Genomic DNA, 20636 nt, shown 5'->3' on the forward strand with positions numbered 1-20636 from the left:
TACTTCATAAAAATAAGTAAGAATTAAAGCGTTTGACTCCCATAATTACTGGATTGTTCTCAATATTAATACCTGCGCTGTATTTCTTAATGCAGTATTGTTCCCAGTGCAGGTGACTCAGATGTGGCACATTAACGGTTGTTGATACGAACTCCGTTTGGACACGTCAACTGAAACGTTCTGTAGACATGAACAACCCGAGTTGAATTCTAAAGCCTTTAGTAACACGGCTGCTGTGAAGGTTAAAGGAACGTCAGTACTTTACAGTACTTCTACGTTTCCAACCTTTCTGCTGCTGTATTGTTTCTATTTGTTTGGTCTTTCATTAACTCTCTTGCATGTAAACCGTGACAAAGCCCCTTTATTTAAAGTTTTGTCTGTATTTTCTTTATGTTTTATAAACTTTATTTCTAGTTTTGACAGCATGAGATGACTAAAACTACAAAAAATGTCCACATCTTGAGTATTACAATTTGAAGGTGTTTGTTAAATCTACTCGTATTGGTTGGTTTTCAGGAATAAATCCTTATATTGGTTTGCAGTGTCAAATCTGATATTTCAAGATTTCACGTTGGAAAATGAGGGGAAGTTGCCAAAACCTCAGTTTTTTTTTAAATTTTTTTTTTTATTTACTTAAAGCAGAAGTTACCATGGAGTAAATGTTACATCTAATATTAGCGTCAGTGTTTGGTGATGTGTGGTACTCGGGGGGGGGGGGGGGGTCTTTCCAGGCTTGATGACCGGGCTCAGTGGGCTGGGGGTGGGGGGTTGTGTTTGGGGGGGTTGGAGGTTTCTCAGCAGGGGCTGGGAGCGTGCACTTTTCAGAGTGGAGGCTGAGTGCCCACCGCGGGGAGAGCCCAGTGACCAGAGTCTGGAGGTCAGTGGTGGAGTGGCCCCCGTCACCCGCCCCTCCTGTGTTTTAGTCCCTCTTAACAAAGAAGATGGGGAAGCAGGCTGTGACTGAGCAGCACTCGACCTACCGCCCTGCTCCAGAGGAGGGGCGAGAGTCCGCGGGGGGCAAATATGACAATAACGGATAGATACCGTCGTGCGACTTGTGTGAAGCCTGCTCTCCAGCTTGTGAAAAATCTCCACACTTCACACCGATGAAGACGATACTTCATTGCCTGAAGGGGCGATGCGGTCTGTCACGGCGGTGCTGACAATGAAGCCCCGTCTGTTTTCGGTTATGAACAATGTCGTGTGTTACGCCATAGTCAGAAATGTGCCGAGCTCAGCTCCGGGATTTGGATGACAGTCGCGGCGTAGGAACGTTAGTCAGTGCTAGAAGCCAGGCCCGGATTAAGGGGAATGTGACAGTGATCTAATTTATGAGTTCAAGCAGAGGAACCAGTCTGCGGTCTGCCTCTTAACGTTGAAGCCATGTTTCCCAGGTCGAGGCCACAAGTGCAGCGTGAGCCGCCTCCAGAGGCAAAAGACAAGCGAGTCTGATGCAGAAATGTTTCTCAACAATACTGGTGACGGTGTGTTGAGCAGAGCCGGCCTGCATCTGTAGGTGCACAGGAGGGGGAGGCGCACACAGAGCTCCCCTACCGGGCCGGTTTCTACGGTGACCTGAGAAAGGCCGTAACCAGGTCCGGCTCTTTCTCAGGCCTAATCAGCGTATTACCACAAAGAAGGACATGTGTTCGGCCCCCCCTCCACCTCTCTACCCTCTACTCAATCCGACCAGCATGGCTGGACACAGGCAGCCAATAAAACCAGGATTAGGAGGGTATCTACACACACTGGGCTGTAGCGAAAAAGTTTCTGAACACGCCCCGTCCCGCCCTGCTCCCTTCACAAACTTCTTTTCATCCTTCCTCAGCGCCTCTCATTCCTTCCATCTTTCACTTTAGTTCACTTGCTCCCATGTTTGTATCCTCCTCCTTTCAGGGCGCCGCACAATGGGGCATCCAGAAATTACTCATTTTGTTGGAGTAGTTTGGCAAATTCTCAGTGGCTCCGGCTCGCCTCCCTCCTCACCGTCCGGATGCTTGTTGCCGTTGTGATAATGACTTGTGTGTCATGACAATGAGAATTCATATAAATGAAACAGAAGGCTTGCGGGTTGTCTGTTTTGCGTCCAGATGAATTGTTACATGGCGATTCTAGAAAAGCCCGTGCGCAGAGGGAGTTAACGGTGTTTTGCTTCGCGGTGCGTCTGCAGACTTTTGGCAGCCCTGTGCCACTTGGTGGCTGAGAGACTGCCGCCTCATCTCCCTGCTAATGTGTCCTGGAAGTGGAACAGTGTTAAAGATAATATCACGGCCTTTGTTGGGACTTTTTGAGACGGCGGACAAAGCTGAGCAGAGCTCTCGCCCCCTAGATAAATCTTTTTCATTAGAGCAGCAAACACTTGATGGAGGAGCGCTCTATTGGTGTGTGTGTGAGCGGCTCAGCGAGGTCCCACAGGGAAGATCCCAAACCCTCAGCCGTCTTCAGCCGGACACCGAGGCGGCCTAATTAAAGGGCACTTAAGCCCCACAATGTGCTGCGGTGCAGGTTGGAGTCGGTGGGGGTCCCCGGCGAGAGGGACAGAATTCATGGCACTCGTAAACAAGGGGACTCCGGGACAGAAGACGGCTACGTGCCAGAGACTTTGTTCACACAAGATGAAGAGTCAACAGCCTCCCCATCCCTCACCCCTCCTTAGCCATCCCCCCTAATAACCACCTTCTTCAGAGAAGCTGCGAACACAATGCCGTCCCACTCCCCTCCTCTTGCTCTCAATCACTGTTGGGACAATGAGGGGACCCCCCCCCCACCCCGCCACCTTCACCATCCTTCTGCCCCTCCCCGACCCCCAAACAGACACTTCTTTTATTGAAATTCTTTGGTGTTCTAATCCTCAGCTTCCTCCAGGGGCAATAATGGACTCCCCGCGTCAGCCTTTTCCAGCGGGGCTATCATCCAAGCCCGCCTGGGTCACAAGTCCACCCCTCTTATTGCCCCCGCAGTGTCACCCCTGTCAACAACCACGGGCCGTACAAGCCAACGCCATTGACCTCCACAACACAAATGTTTTCAAACGCAGATATTTCCAGGTAGCCCACTTCATGGCCACTTTCAGCCTGTTCTTTAGATAAACAATGCAATTTATGGAGATTTTAACACTTTTCAATGCTTTTATCTTAAGTTATATCAGCTAATTCTCTTTTGATTTCATTGGTACAACGAAGAAAACCTCAATAAATCACTATCTACATTTTGGATTAATCGAATTGAATTAATAGAAATGTTGCTAAGCTGCTGGGTTTTTATTAAATGATATAATACTGCGTATTGATTCTGAAATAGTTACACAAACTACAACCACCCCATTTTTACTTTGACTGTGGGGTATTACCTGCTGACATCTTTAAAAGTATGAAATAATAACAACACAGAGTGACTTTATAATCTGGGCAGGTTTCTAAAGAAAAGAGAAACGGTTGATTCCCACATAGGAAAAGTTTAACAAATATAATCTTAACCTAGACGTCTTGGCAGAACGGTGGCAAAAACAAAGAGAAACAAACTGTATATAAGCTGGACTTTAGCGTTATATTTGTGATCATGGCTGCAGCATGAGCAGCGGCAGTCATGCATTAGTTAGATGACTGTTGGAGCTTCAGATTTCAGGATGGTGGCAGCAGGTTCACAGTGTGTTGATGGTGACATCTGCTGGCCTCCCACAGTCAAAAGATACAGATTACTGACAAATTGCCAATGAAATCCAGTCACTATTTAATCCTTTTCACACAAACCTGGAGGATAAAACACAAGGCTGCGAGTAATGAACATTTCTTTGGTTGGTCAGTCAGCACAGTCAACGGTAATGTCACAAATATCCTTTCTTGTTTTCGAGAAATAAATGTGATATGCGTCGTTCGGTCAAAAATAACACAATAAAATGTACATTTCAGAGGATTTCAGTGTTTGTAGGAGCATGATGCAGTGATTGTTGTGCACAATAGTGATTTCCATCTCAAAAATACTGCATCATTGATGTCTGGTTTTTCTGATGTTGTGGCGTTAACTGCAACCATCCAGTCCGATCCTTGGTATGTATGCATGCATGCATCAGTGGTTGTAGTAAACACGAAAATCACATCAGGTGCTGATCTCGACTCACCGGTATTGAGTAAAACATGTGTTTGTAGTCTTCACTGTGATGAGATCTGCCTCAATAACTCAAAATATGTGTCAAAACTCTGCTTCAGCATGAAGAAAAAAAATATATATAGTTCAACGGAATGGGAATAAGACAAATCAAATTAGGAATTTACTATTAGTATTCATACCTTAAGCTTTATCCTGGTTCTGGGTTCAGACTTCCTTTGTGATTTTGTTCTGTCTTGCTCCTTGCAGTCAGCTGTAGGGACACATTTGTTAAATATTTGTAAAGGCACTTGATAATCAGATCCTGATTCATGACCTGTCTGCTAGAGTGTAGAATAAATACTGTTTCTAATGTAGAGAAAATATAGCCTCACAGCTAAATGCTGACACTCAGCTATGAAATGCATCTCCTCATTAAAAGCTCTTTTTATTGGCAGAAGTCCCACTAATGGAATCACATTACGTCTGAAAGGCTTTGCTAAATGACCCGTGGGCAGAAGCCAAAGTCTGGAGAAATGGAGATTACAGAGGAACATATATAAGCATGTGGTTTCATAGAAAGTGATCCCACCGCAGGATTTCCAAGGTTTTGGTATTTATCACCCTTAATGATAACCTAAAGTTGTCTTACAGAAAATCATCTGATATCCACTTTGTATCACACGGGTGGTAAAATATCACATGTAAACACAGCCTGCAGCTGACAGCTACGATACGAGCTGGATATTTAAAGCACGTTGATTCATTATTTTCATGTAGTTTCTGCTCAGAATTACAGTTATTGATTAAAGTTTAGCACAGAGTGGAATGACTCCCAGTCCATAATCTCGTTTTATTGTTGAGTCACCCGGAATGTCATCCAGTTCGTCGTCTGTCCATATGAACGTCTGTGTGCTGCTGCATATGTGTGGGACGTTATTATTTTGTCTACATAAACAAGCAAAAGTGCAAACATCGCTTTCAGAATGTTGCTTTTCTGAAACAGAAACCGCGAAAACGATGCGTTTTCGCTTGAAACGTTGCGTAAACGGGGCTTAACACATGCAGGCCATTTAGGGTCGCTACTTTGCCCTAAATTCTTGTTTTTGGAAGATGGGAAGAAACGGAGGGAGAACATTCAAACTCAGAAAAGAGAAGCTCTGCTACTGGATTCAAACTGGGGCACTTCACGCCGCGCGGCGATGATGCTAAACACTACACCACCGTGCAGCTCCAAAGCGGTGCATGTCATCCAGGTGTGAGGATTGCATTAATGTCAACATCGAGCATCAGATTTTCCTGGTCCGATCCTTTACTCGAGTTCTCCTAAAGGTTTAGAGAGAAACGCAACAGAAGTAATGTTGACGACAAACTCTTCCCTCGGCCAGATGGAGATTCGCTGATCCACGATTTGGTTTTTCACTCTGGTAAAAGGACACTAAATGGATGCTAAGTTCATGCTAAGTGATGCTAATTGGCGTACTTAACCTCTAATTTCCAGCAGACGCGGCTGCACCGCCGTGTGGTCTGCGGCCTTTCTACACAAAGTTTGTGTTTCTACCAGAAGCGGCTTCGTGCACTCCATGTCTGTTTTCAACATTTAACATGAAACTACGCGTCATCAGAAGTCAGAGGCACAAAGTAGCACAGTTTGACAGCGTGGCTATAATTCAGAGAAAAGTGTGTGGTCGTGTCATGTTGGAGGAAAACCGCTGATATTAAAACCAGAAAGTACATTTGTCAAAGTAGGTAAATAAAGAGCATCTAATAGAAATAATGATAATCAAAAAATTGTAATTCCAAAGTATTTTCAGTGCAACAAATACTCATATCAGTTACAGAAATGGTATAGAAATAGATGATTATTCCATTTTTGTAACCTTTGCCATAAATGGCAATTAAATGCACATTTTTATTGAATGGTTAAAAAAAATAAAAAGTCCCCGTCCCCCTTTTAAAACTCAGATGTGTCTTGTAATGCCACACGTGTCCAGATGTCGACGTTTTGCATTGAAATCACATGTTGGCGTCACTGTTTTCTCGTCTTTCCGAGGCGTTCGCTCATTGTTCCGGCGCCAGGAATGATCTCACGGCTCTGCCATCCATCGGCCGCATTGAATCGAGCTCTAGGTTTACACAGCTAACGCGAGCGAGCACCCAAGGCTACGGGCACATGAGACAGCGCGGTGTCAGCCGGCCCGACCTGTTTGATGCCTCTCATCACGCGGGCGCCCTTAGAGACGGTGGGTGTCGCGTAACATCGCATGCAAGCAGAACACTGCTGACCCCGCTGGCCTCAAGCTACGCTGGGCCTAAATTAGTATTTGGGCTGATCTTAGGGTCTTGAACATGACACTGTTGATCTCTGATTTTTGGACCGCAGTGTCAGCCCCATCAGTCAGCGAGCGCTCCTCTCACCTCGGCGATGCGAAGCCTCCTTTTGTACGCTTCATGTTCGTGCTTACGTTTGTTAGGAATAGACTGACGAAAACGTATCTAATGGATCTCGGCCTACACACTTTCTGAAATTGTTTGTATCTCATTCTTCAAGATTTATTTCTTTTCGGACATGCTCAATATCAAGTCCACAGTGCACACCACACAACCAAGAATATTTCACCACACAAAGTGTGAATAATCACAGCAGAACAATATACTCAGATATCATGTCTCAAAAAGGAGTGGGAATAAGTATAACCCCTTCTCCATAAATAATCTAGAATTTTCTTTATCGTGTTTGAACTATTATATTAAGACAAATTGTCTGATGAAAAAGTATCAGTAAATTTCTTTTTTTTAAATAATAATATGTAAAATAGAATGAATATAATTAAATTGTTTGACCCTATCCTATTATACATAGATAAATTACTTTAAGTATACATGTATAACATTTATATGCACAGACATGTATTCACACATATACCCATATGTAGAAATATACAGCATGTAAGCACATTTGCTCACATTCCTTCAGCTTTATATTGTTTAAAAATGATCTCTCAACTTTTACGCGAGGCACTGTTTTATGTACGCTATATTCTTACTCTATATACAAGGAATGTGGGCTAAAACTGGCAAACCAGAGGCTCCAATCTGGTCAAACTGCCCAAGCAACCGGGCAAAAGTTTAAGGAAAATTGATTGAAAACAAAAACAGATTACTATATATTCTTCTGTTTTATATTAAATGACACAATTGTTTCACCTAAAGACCCAAATGTTTAATCTTCAACTATCCTATAATACATGAAGCCCATACTCAGCTTTTAAATGCCAGCCGATTTAATTTGATTGTGAATATTATGACGCAGTTGAACTGTATAAGCCTCCCATGTTTCCATTTGAGGCCGGAGCGCGATGCAGCTCAGTGTTTCAGACCACAGTGTCCATACAGTTCAACCACACAATCCCATTTCTTTAACTTTCACCAATGAGCGCGTTCACTGTGGTTGTTTCAAACCACATCACGTTTCAGCTCACTTTCACTGAGAAGCTGGATTCCGATTTTCTTACTTCGCTTAAAGCCTTTGAACGTAATTAATTGGGAGTTGAAATTTGGAGTGACTATCGATGAAACCTCAGAAACCTCATTGAGCTGCTCAGTTGTGGTTGTCCATTCATTCGTGCTTCCATCCATCTTATATACCCACTTTATTTAACTTAAAGTTGGATGGGGCCTTTTCCGTTTGATATTGGATGTGAGGCAGTAAGTAAATCATGGGCAGGTAACTCATACATCTCAAGGTTAACACACACAGAGAGAGACAATCACCCACAGCTGTTTGTCAGCTGGCACAGAAGGTCATCTTGGGAAATTGATCCCCACCTCATCCTGTCAACGGGTCAAAGTGTCCTCGGGCAAAACGATGACTCCCGAACTGCTTCCAGTGGTTTGCCGGCACTGAGCGGTGTAACTTCATTTTGAACACGACAGACGTTCCTTCTGATCTGACGCCAAGTAAAACCAGAGCAGAGATACTGATACTTTGGGCAAACCCGCGCTTATGTGGTAAGAAAAAAGAGTTAATGAATTTTCCTTTGTATTATAGCTACTTAAAAGGACACCAAGGCACAAAGTATTCTTATTCTTTATGGGTGGATGTGACGGAGCTTGTGAAAAGTGTTGTACTGGCTGAAGCTGTAAAATATGACCCACATACTGCACATACACACCAACCAAAACATTAGATATACCTTCATCTTTTGGCTGATTATATGGAGTTCCTGCAATGGGATTGGCTGATTATCTGTTTGTGTTAAGAAGTATTCAAATAGTGTAATTGTGGCTGGTTTGTGTGTGTGTAGGTAGAAAATATTTATCCATCCATCCATTATTTGAAGTTTTGCTTGACATATTTTGAGAATGGCATGAAGTTACAGTATGTTGAGAAAATCCATGCAAAATCCAAACAGAAACACACACATGGCGTTCTTTCCATAGAGTGACAGTGTCCGAAAACTAATTCTACTAGATTAAAAGAATGTTGTAATCCACATTAAAAAACATTTTTAAAAGCTTCTTAGAATATTGTATATTATTATATTTATATAAAAGGAAATTTACCTACCAACGAATACGTTTGATACTAAACTAAAAAGTGTTTTAAATGTTTGAAAAAAATACTTTTTACTCAAATCAGCCTCCAGCTGTCAATCATGTCATTTAATCCCGCCTCTCCTCTGACGTCAGGAAATGTCGCTTATTAAACGTACTGCGCTGTGATTGGGCAGTGTGTGCCACGTGATGTCGAGCAGCCAATCAGCGCGTAGTATGGCCGAGGGGGGGGGGGAGCTGTGAAATAGGCGGCGATGTAACGTAGCGTGTGTGACGTCACGCGGCGGGCCGTGCCGCGTTGTCCCGGCTGTCGGAGGAGCGTCTCCCCCGGACCGAGGGTCTCCCAGAGCGGCGGAGCAGCTCGGCAGCGCCACGGAGCCGCGGAGCAGCCCGCCCGGAGCCTCCGGAGGATCCCGCAGGACGGACGGAGCCTTCCGGTTGAAGTCTCCGCTACAGACGAGGACGCACCGACAACACAAACTGTGATAACGGAGCGCACAGGTCGGAGTTGAAGCCATTTTTCCTCCGCAGTGAGTGAAATGATTTATTTACTCTGTTAAAACTGACATGTGTTCACGTGTTTCCCCCTCTGCTGATGGTCATTCGTCCTCACGGTGCTCTCCGGTGGACGAGCGGCTATTTCAGGGGCTCCCAAGTTGGAAAACAGCATGTTGCGATGAGCTGCATTGTTTACTCATGTCAATCAGCTCCTGCGAGTCAAAGCTCAAACCATGTAAACATTCCTCCACTCATCTGATCAAACCTGACTTCCACTTCAGTTTATTGTATTTTAACTTACAGCTACAGAAGCTCCAGGAAAATACTTTTCACTGAAGTGTAACAGATCCTACTTCAGAGTTTCTTCAAGTCTGTGCAGCTGGACTGCTCACATGGCTTTAAATAAGTCACTGTTGTTCTTTCGAGGTGATGATTGCAGTGTTTACATTGCTATAACGTGAAGATTCATACAGTAAAGTGACAATAAAACCTGTCATATGTATGGTAATAAAGGATTTAACATGGCCAGATACCCAGGAAGGATGCTTATGCAGTATTATATTATTTATTAGCCCAGAGTGGATATAAACTTAATTCCTTCAGATTAGATTTCTGGTCAACTTTCTACAGATGCAGTGTTCTTTGAGAAGATTTGACAAGATGTGATGACATACTTAGAAAGGTCGCAGGGTTAGGGTTAGTGTTAATGCAAAAAATCTGTGAGAACATGTAATCTGATGTGTACACACACACACACACACACACACACACACACACACACACACACACACACACACACACACACACACCTGACAAAGACAAGCACGTGTGAGACAATAGCTTATTAGATTTGACATAAACAGCCATTAGTGTGGCAGAGAAAGGATGATACCGCCTAACCCAGGAATTCACAAACCATTACAGCTCCAGACCCAAAACAAACTCCCCATCTAGAAAAACACAACAACCTAAATAGATTTCCATGATTCCGGTTGGGAACATGCACTATACAGTTTTAACTGACTCTAATAAGAATCTGTAGTTTAAAAAAAAAAAAAAAAAAAGTTTATTCGTTTAACCCTTGTGTTGCTTTTAACATTTTATATTCCCACATCACATCTGAACTGTTTTGATTTAGAAACTAAATTCACAATCTTGTTTAAAATGCCATGACATCTTACTCTGACCCAAACAAGGTTGGCGCTCGACCCACTTCGGGTTCCGACTCATCGTTTGAGAAAACACTATCCACGCCTCATGTAGAAGACGTTACAGTTGATTTTAGATATTAACAACATTAAATCTTCAAATCGAATTCAACTCGTGGATGCACAGTATTCTATGTAGAAGGTTTTTGGTGATAGAGTACAATATAATGTGGATAAATACTTAGCAAGGACTGTTAAAATAACTTATTCAATCTGGAATAAACGTAAAATGACTGAGAGAGGCTGATACTGGATTATTTAGGAACCCGATGTAGAAGAGATTGTGCTCTTTGTATTTGGTCCAAATCTGAGAAACTTTAAAAAAAAAAAAAAAAAAAAAAAAAAAAAACGTTTCACTCGAGGAGCTCTTTTCAAGAAGTTTTTAATTTTGACATAAAAACCTCCATCATGCAAACGGAACTTCACTTCAAACTATTACATCTTCAGTCCAGGTTGCGAGGGGGTTTATCATTAAGTTATAGTTCAACCTTCTGCACACACGTCATGTAATGAGAAAATCTTTTAGTATAAGAAACATATTTGATGTTAAAAACGGCGAATACACAACCATCTAAAAAGGGAATGTCGGATGATTTGCCCGTTGTTGAAGTGATTGTGTTTTCTTGTAGGAAATAGTTGATTGAAGTGCAGTTTCACTCTTTGACTCTTTTGGATTTAGTGAGAAAACGTGTCGCGTCAGGATCAGATAGTTTATGAAAGGAGGATGTTGTTGTCACAGTTTTAAATGAACAACTCGTGTTGTAGCTGATGTTTGATGCTTCCTGCTTAAACTTTAGCCAGGGACACAGGCCATCATGTTGTCTGTGTCTGATAAGTCAAGTACAACACACCTGCTTGCTCTGCGACCTTTTTCACGGTTTGTGAATCTTCAGGTAGAAATCTCTTTCCTCCTGTTTTTCCTGCGGCCAGATGGCCCCACAGGGGTCACGTTGACGCGTCGCCATCATGAACGTGGGCACGGCTCACAGTGAGGTGAACCCCAACACCCGGGTGATGAACAGCAGGGGCATGTGGCTGTCGTACATCCTCGGCATCGGCCTCCTGCACGTCATCCTGCTCAGCATCCCCTTCGCCAGCGTGCCCGTCGTCTGGACGCTCACCAACCTCATCCACAACCTGGTGAGTGGAGCCACACACACACACACACTGAATGGGTCAGCTCAGTCAAGGACCCAAACTCTGCTCTTCTGGCTCCGTAACATAGTTTAATGGTGTGAATGGAGGTGACTGCAGGTCACACTCTCACTCAGGGGAACAACTTTTTAACTAAACTACCTGACGTTTCCACCTGCTTTACTGCCGTTAATCTCCGCATCACAAACTTTGGCCTCTCGGCCCTGAAAGCAGTTTGACATGAGTGTGTTTAATGGTTTGGGTCTTTCATCGTACAAAGCGCTCCTAATCCTGCAAACACATGCAAATGCAAAGCTTTGGGAATTCTACGTGTGGAAAAACAAACTGGCTCTCTTTGCACATTTGCAGTGCATGTATCTCCTACTTCACACGGTCAAAGGGACGCCCTTCGAGACCCCGGATCAGGGCAAGGCCCGCCTCCTGACGCACTGGGAGCAGATGGACTACGGCGTGCAGTTTACTGCCTCGCGCAAGTTCCTCACCATCACACCCATCGTGCTGTGAGTAACTCTTTTCACACAAACACACACACTCAGACACGCCGTCGCAAGAGATGGATCATGTAGACCAGGAGTGTCAAACATGAGGCTCGTGGGCCAAAACCGGCCTGAAGTGGATCCAATCCGTCCAAACCACCAAGAAAATGCAAAAAATTACTGAGAAAACATAGATTTTTTTTTTTAAAAAAGAGATTTCTTAAGAGTAGCGACACAACATTGAGGGGGCCGTCCGCACCAGGAAACCGGTTAACCTAAACGAGCTGTTTTTGGCCCATCATCCACATGAGGCGGTGTTTTAAGAGCCTGAAGACGGGTTTGTTTGAACACGGGTCCCAGAGTGGGCAAATTCTAAAACCCTGGCATGTGTACTACATGCCCTGAAGCCTCGTGTTGAGCCGTGTTCATAGTGAGGGGTGGACGGAAGTTTTTTGGGAGAAGGCCAGGGAGAAAAAAAGATAACATTTTGGTGGTGTGGAGGTAACCCTGAGACTCAAGCTGAGATATCGGCATGAAAGGGAACTAACCCGCAATGCAAATTAGTGTTGGGCTCAAAGCCACGCTGTCAGGCTGAGTTTGTACAAACACCCGTAATGTAGCAGCTATAGAAGGTTTTGGGACATTTCACTACATTTTGCGCTAGAAGGTTTCATTAAAATTGACTTTATGTTGAGATTGTCGTCATTTGCTAAAGTAATTGTTTTTGTGTTTTTGTGAAAATATGCAAATTCTGACTCTGTGCCACAACAAAGTAAAAAGCTTCATGTCCTCGTCACCTCGGATGGATGCGAGCGTGTTATTATTATATATTAGTTTATTATTTGTAAATTATTATATGGCAGAATGGAATCAAGAGCGGTGGTTTGTGTGTGAAAGTTTCTCCTCAAACTTTGAATAAGACCCTGAGTGAGCGGAACCAGTGTTCAAGGCTCACTGGTGTTCAACGTGAAAAATAGTCAAATCTTTGGTGCACAATGCGTTAACTTCCTGTGTCGACCTTCTTTTAAAAAAAAAAAAAAAAAAAAGGAGCGGCTGAATGAACTCTTCATATTCCATCAATAGGGTAACTGGTTGAGATGTATCATATGATCTGGGTCAACCAGGGTTTAAATGTTGCTTTTAACACTTTGAACCAGGTTGTTTATTTTAAAGCCGTTCATCCGTGCACACTTCATCCAAGGGTTGCAGGGGCTGGATCGCTTCCAGGTTCATATTGGGCAAAGGGCAGGTTCCGCCCCGGGCAGAGCGTCGCAGCACCATCACCAAATGAATAGCTCGAAACGCGATGCTGAGTGTGCACAGTGTTGTGTGTGTGTGTGTGTGCGGTGATGGTCAGTGGACGCCGGAGCAGGCTGTTAAGTGAGCCTTCTAGCATTATACATTGCAGATTGAATAAACTAAACAGATAGTAGAGGTCAGAGAATGTACGCGACCATCTGCCGCTTCTACCTGCCGCTTCATAATGAGGCTGCATCGCACAGGTTTCCATCTGCTGCCGTCCGACTCTCTTCAACAGGACTGGACAGCTTTCAGTCTTTATGGCTCAGTGCCTTGCCAAGATGCCACTGTGATATATGTAGTCAAATTAAAGAAGACCCACAAGGTGCGAGTATATCTGCCACGCGGCAGCACTTTACCTTCACCCCCCGAAACGGATCAATTCAAACTTTTAAGATTTCATCAATCACGACCACGGCGTGTTGGGGATGTGTGTTTTTAGGTGGAACATAAGTAGAACACACTGGATGTACTGATTTTCCATAAATACAACAGTGAGGAATGTCTGTCTTGTTCAGCTTCATTTCATTTCTTTAGTGCCAAATACAACAAGGAAAGGAAGGGGAAAACAAAAACATCCATCCAACACGAGCAAGCAGAGGAGACGGTGGGAAGGAACAACCAGAGGGCGAGCGTTTAATTGAGGTTCCGTCTACACGACAGCATTTTGAGTGAAAACGCGACGGGGTTTTTTTTCCCGTTTCATTAAAGTTTCACACTTCCATGGCAAGCCTGTGTAAAATGATGTAGTTGGCATGCCAGGCCACGAGTTGGTGCTGTTGGTTGTTTATGTTATAAAGCCGCACACATCTGCAGCAGAAAGCAACACATTAAACCATTAACAATGCCATTACGGCGAGTCATGACACTCTGGAGGCCGCCATGTTTGTTATCGTCCCTCTACTTGCACACGTGCGGAATACGCCACCACAGCCGTGGTGTGTAGTAGCAGCGTTTCGGCTGTCGCCAAGGAGGCGGGCCCTCGACTAGAGGTTTAGTGTTTTCACTTTTAAAAAGTCGCAGCGTGAACAAGCCCTCAGTCCAGAGGAGTCTATAAACTTTCTCACCGAGGCCCACATTGCATCAAAACAATCATCTAGTGTGTTCAGTCGTAAACACACGAGGTGACTCCCTGGTCACCTCGTGTGCGCCCTGACTCCACACACCCGCAGTTTAGGACTGAACTTCAACTAAAACTGTTCTTGTGAAAGTTGTTCCCACACAGTCCGGGGCTGATTAACGGCGGTGCAGCTCTCTGTGAAAAGCCTCAGTATTCGCCGGAGCGCCCCTCGCTGCTTCCTTGGCCTTTTTCTGTCCTTATTAGCTGCTGGAGCTGCTTCACCGGAGGCGCTGCGGCTCCCCGGGGCTTATATGCCGGCTCCGCCCGCACATGGCAGCAGCGACAGTTCTGCCGGAGTGAACTGCTTCTTCACTGGTTTATAGAAGGGGCTCCGCGTCGCTCTTCGGCAGGAACAAACCAGTGGGCTTTCTCTCGGCTCCCCATCTGCACAGAGTCCCCCCCCCCCCCCCTGGGAGCCCTTTTCTTGTTACATGCTACCACTTGTTCTGCAGAGAACAGGATGTGCGTTTCCTCATTCTCAGCGCTCAGAAGGGCCTCACTGGGGCGTGGAGTCTTCTGAAAGCTGTTTGTGTCAAATCAACATTGCTGTTATTGATCTCAGGCACTGTGGAGTCTGTGCAGTGAAGTGGGAACTCCGTTTTAATACGTTCTTGGTTCATTATTTGACTTTTTTTTTTTATTTATTTATTTATTTTTTAAATTGAATAAGCTCTTTAATTGTTAGTTGGCATTGCGGCGCGTTACAAACTCTCCACAATTGGCGCTGATTTCCAGGTTTTCAGACTGTGCTTCACAGTAATCGGAGCAGGGCTTATACAGCCAGTGGAAATGTTTGCTGGGATTTATAATTAGGATTCGACGTTGTTTGGAGGAAGAGAATCCAGAAGAGCCCAGTATCTTCCTCATGATGTTGTGTATATATATTTCACGAGGTCCCTCACAAGAGGATTCGCACCGGAGCTGAGACGCCTTTGGTTTAGTTCCGTCCTGTAATCCTGACTTCTCTTCTTCTTTCTCATTGACGCAGGTATATATTAACCAGCTTCTACACCAAATACGACCGAGCCCACTTTGTGGTGAACACCGTCTCTCTGCTCACCGTGCTCATCCCCAAGCTGCCGCAGCTGCACGGCGTGAGGATCTTCGGGATTAATAAGTACTGACAAGGCGGAAGAGGACACCTCCTTCCCCCGCCAGCCCAGCCTCCCCCCCCCCCCCCCCAAAACCCTCGAGTCCTCGTGGACCGCCGAGAGCACACAGAGTATTAGGCCTCTGATTCGGCCGCTGAGCCGAGAGGATCCGTGGCCCTTCGCTCTGCCGCTAAACGAAGCCCACCGAGGATACTGCCATGGAGGGAGACGTGGGGAGCGAGCCGCCATTGTTTTGTGGACAAACATGTCGGGAGTGGCAGCGTTTCAGTGGGAGGATCTCTGCAGCAGTGAGGCTGCTGTGATGTGACAGGTGTCACGGTGGGGGGGTGGGGGTGGACATCGCAGCTGGCCTTTTCTTTTACGCTGCTGGAAACACCGAGGCAGTCATCAAGATCTATTTTGTACGTAATGACACACTGCTGTATTTATTCGTCCTCCCTCCCGTGTGCAGATTCCGCCGTTCTTGAGGTTTCTCTGGGCCGCGAGGAGAGCAAGGGCACTTTAATGGAACAGTGAGGGACTTGTGAAGCTCTGCGGAGGTCAGACTGGACAAACCACAGCCGTTTATATTTAACCCCCGCTGCTCTACTCCGGGCCAAAACTGGGAAGTTAAGCAACTTTTATTTTTATCTGACCATTTCCATGTTTGGACACCTCTTGTCCCGGTTTGTAGCTCTGCGGGCCTCGAGTGTGTGTGTGTGTGTGTGTGTGTGTGTGTGTGTGTCTGGTCTCTATACAGAACATATGAGGTGAAAGGTCACCGGCTGATCAGACCTCAGAGTCCTCAGTCCTTCGAAACATGGAGTTTAATACAATCCAACACATGAGCTCTGTAAGGAACTTTAGAAATCCTTAAATAATGACAATTTACCTTTTAAAAACATTAAAATAGAGAGACTTGATGTAAAAACGGCGTTCAATTTTTTTATTAACCTGCTGGAGCCTCCAATCCCAACAGTGATGTCATCTGACGTACGTGTTTTTCGTGGCTTTCAGCTTTTTCTGCCTTTTGTTGAACTAATAGAACGAGATGAGAACGGCTGGCGGACTGGAAAACCAAAAGCAGTTTGTTGAAGGACGCTTTAAGGCGCTGCGAGATAACTGTTGATTTTCCTCTGTACATATTGGATCTGGGATTGGATTTGATCATTGTTCATAAAAAAAACCACAACAACACAAAAAACCCTTCCAGATCTTTTAGTTTGAACCAAATTGAGAGCGTGAGAAAGTGATTCTACATTACTAAAGACGGAACGACATTAGAATTAGATGCACGGGTTAAATCGGGATCGGTCCTCTTTCGTCATCCTGATGAGTCAGCAGTTTCACTGTGTGGAACTAATGCATGTGTGTATTCTGTTTTAATCAACTCATGCATGGTGAGCTGTGGCCTGTTAGACAATATTCAGTTTGAATACCCAGTAGAGCCTTTCACTTAGTTTCCCATATATTTATTTACCTTTTTATTAATGCTCGGCGCATTCAATAAAAACTCTACGATGCCGTTTCTTAAGTTAACAGACTAATAGAATAATTCTGCTTTTAAGTAATCGGCCGCAGTGAAAGACTGATCACATCCTAAGTTTATTAAAAATGTACAATAGTGCATAATGATGTATGTTTTTATGAATTAACCAGATTTACTTATAGGATTGCTAGTAATCTTAAGTGTTTGTCCCCCTGGTGGTGCATCAGGTCGAATATTTACCCCGACTGAGGGGATGAAGGTTCAAATCCAGGAAAGTGAGCGAGATAAGAGATGAAAGATGCGAAAAGGAATGGGACACGCTCTGAATGTGTTCAGTAATTCACCAGGGACCGTAGGAGCGTTCTCTTTTTTTTTTTTTTTTCCTTTACAGAAATCAGATTTGAGGTATTAGCCTGAACCGCGTTGGGCCGCGGTCACACCACCACGTGTGAACAAAGTGGGAAAAACACATTGTTCCAGAAGAGATTCGCGTTTACACGGCAGCATTTTGAAAATGACGTCCCTGTCCATGTAAAGTGAAATGAAGTCACGCACCGAGAACAGTTCTCTTCCAGGCGTTAACAATGGGAGTACACGGACGTTCCTAATCTCGGTAGCCAGAAGTCGCCCGAACATGTTACAACTACCGACATGGTAGATTTTACAGGACCGATCATGTAAAGAGGAAATGGTGAATGAACGTTGGTCCTTTCACTTGTTCAACCCAAAGTTTTTATCTTTTTAATTCCTAACAGAAAGATTAAGCCAGTAATAATAATAAAAAAAAAATAGCTCAGAGTACAAGGGAGTGAGTGAATCTGTAAACAATCTTCAGTCATCATCACTAAGGGCTTTTAAAAAAACAAACCAGGCCGTTAATCTCAGCAGCACAAAAAAAAAAGAGGTTTATTTTTCCGTTTGTCTCTGTTTTCATCGGACTGTTTGGAAAACAGTTTCCTGGAAACTGAATGTCGATCAAATGCGAAACCGTCGTGTCTGTTTGATCGTAGTTTGACCCAAGACCCAGTATTTTTCCCGGCGTCGCCTCTTTATTGTGCTGATTTACTCCCTTTTAATGATTCTAACTGAAGGTACGAACACAAGGGTAGTGAAAATCAAGTTATTCCTCATTCTGAAGGGGAATAGTGAGTGTTTCCACTTTACAACATTAGTTAGTATTATTTATAGGGAGAAATATTCCTTTGAAACAGCTTTTTGGGAGGAGTGTAGGTGAATTTTTCGATGTGTGGGACTGGCCTCTCCTAGGGGGCGCCAGAGAGCTCAACTTTCTTTCCTCTTTGATTTTTGAGATGAAATCTTGGCGCAAAGAATAACCAGCAGACAAACTATTAAATATTTCAGCCGATCACACATTTGTAGACATTAAGTGTTTCAGATGTGATTTAAAATGATAAAAGCAACACTCCATCAGGACTTATCGGGTATTTTCATTTGAAGGTGACAAACTAAGAAGATTCTTATTGACTCGGAGTCCAGTTCCATCTCATAAAACCTTTTAGGAAAACAGAATTCAACCAGAAATGAGGGGGTTGTTCCTCCTCCCACGGTTATGAAACCTCTGAGCTGAGCTCAATTTGCAGGATTAAGTTGCTCGTTTCAGCGGATGTAAAGACTCTGACGTCTCTCCTGTCTCGGGTCGATTCGGGTTCCGAGGTATTCGATCCCTTGCATCTCCCCGGTACTCAAGCGGTTTCAGCACTGTGCTGTTTGCAGAAAAGTGGATGTTTTAAAAGAAATGTACCGAATAAAAGTGAAATCCTTCTTTCTTTTTTTTTTTAAATTTAAATTGTGTGAGTGGAGTTTTATTCAGAGGCCGTGTCTGCTCCAGGACTTCGTGTTCAAGCGTCTTTGTGAGAAATATCAACAGTTTCCAGTGTTCGATCACAACTCATCGGTACAAACGCTTAAGTGTTTCACCTTCTTCGATTGGATTTGCGATATTTGCATAATGCTCGCACGATACTCAGTCGAGATTCGTACGAGATTCAGTCATTTGCACAACTGGAGATTTGTACGGCACTTACACATTCCATCAAAAAAATTGGAACGAGCGTCACTCAAGACTCAAATGAGATTCGCACAAAGTCTGTGCGACGGCCTCTTGAAGCCCCCTGAACGCCCCCCCCCCCCCGTTCATCTTCCATCCGCCGCCCGAAAGTCGCCCTTACCGTCTTGAGCGGTGCGAGAACAGACTCTCCGTGGAGTCCAGCTCTCGGCCCGACAACGGAGCAGAATGGATTTCACGAAGGCGCGGGAGCGGCTTGTTTCTGATTCGAGGGGAAACTAAACTGGGGCCGCTCTGAGAACGTCCGCCATGACGGAGAGAAACCTTCACAAACCAAGCCACGCGTCGGTTTCCTCGGCCTGGGAATTGTGAATCTCTTCTGTTCGAAGTTCCTTTGCAAACCTGCCATCGACTAAATCGGCTGCAAAAAGCTCTTTCCCTGAGACCGTCCAGTTTTCTGTGTTCCTGCCGTGCGCCGTCGGTTCCACCTGAGTGGAATCAAACATTTAATCCGCGGTCTTCGTTTCAGTATTTGTAAGCGGATCCAGGTGCCGTACAGTGCTCCCGGTGTTACCCCACACCGCAGGCTTTTTAAACATTGATTAAGTGAAAGTTACATCGAGGCATTAGAGTGGATCTGAGAGGAGCACTGCGAGGATTTAATCCTGTGGAAGTAAAGATTTGACGCACAGACATTTAAAAAAAAACAAAAAAAAAAAACAGGGGTCATGACTTTTCTCATGAATATGTAGAGAAACATGCTTTTTTTTTTTTTTCTTTTTTTTTTAAATGATTTCTCTTTTTTAATATGCATATTGAGGTACAACCTGGATAATTCTGTTGTTAAACGTGCGGCTCGTTCTTCAACAGGTGAAATACAGCGCAGGATAAACAGCGTTAATCCTTTACAAAGACTTAAAGACAAAGTGAGACGATTTCCTGGATCCTCCGAGGCACACAAAGCCCCAGTATCAAGTCTGCAATCTGTCTGAAGCCATTTCCACTCTAAATGCAAATATTACTTTACTTGTAAGCACTTATTGATTAATGGTGTCTTCATGTATTTTAATAGATTTTAAGGCTGATTAGCTTCCTCCTCCAGATGCATGGCCGCGTGTCTTCGTATTCTTTTGAAGTGAAATGAGCTTTGAGGGTCCGGCGCCTCCAGGCGAGTGTGGATATGCGATTTAACTGGTTACTTTACATCCCGAGCTGTGGTGGTCGGAGAGTAGAGATCAAATATGCTGCAGAAACTGAAAATATGAACGTTAGGAGCATACAGTTTCCCTTTCAGGTACAGGCAACATGAAGATGATCAACCACAGCTCCGGTTCATGAAGTCTTTATGCTTTGGATGCCCAGCAGAGGGCAGCAAATGGCTTTTTTTGGGCTCCATTCTGAAACAGCATCCTCCCCTGTACACGAGAAAGCTCTTCTCTTTTTGTAGAGGTTTACTCGATCACCTATTTATTTCACATTGTAATTCACAGTCCCAGTGAAATGCGCTCTCGTTTTTTTTATTTTAACCTGGTTGTCCTTGAAACGGCATTAAATTTGTCTTGACAGGAAACCCATAAAAAAGCCATGATTTGGAGAGTCCCGTGGAAATATTGCTGTGGCGAAATGGCTCTTCT

General features: G+C 44.2%; 1 protein-coding gene across 1 annotated transcript; it reads left to right on the forward strand.

Annotated features, from left to right (window-relative positions):
• Nucleotides 1–8883: 8883 nt before the first annotated feature.
• On the forward strand, nucleotides 8884–17867 carry ormdl3 (ORMDL sphingolipid biosynthesis regulator 3). Its single transcript, XM_080462538.1, has 4 exons — nucleotides 8884–9170; nucleotides 11277–11486; nucleotides 11850–12001; nucleotides 15385–17867. The coding sequence occupies exons 2-4, from the start codon at nucleotides 11313–11315 to the stop codon at nucleotides 15518–15520; spliced, it is 462 nt and encodes a 153-aa protein (XP_080318664.1). The 5' UTR covers nucleotides 8884–9170; nucleotides 11277–11312; the 3' UTR covers nucleotides 15521–17867.
• Nucleotides 17868–20636: the final 2769 nt, after the last annotated feature.

Source organism: Lipophrys pholis, assembly GCF_963383615.2.
Source record: "Lipophrys pholis genome assembly, chromosome: 1".
Classification (NCBI taxonomy): Eukaryota; Metazoa; Chordata; class Actinopteri; order Blenniiformes; family Blenniidae; genus Lipophrys; species Lipophrys pholis.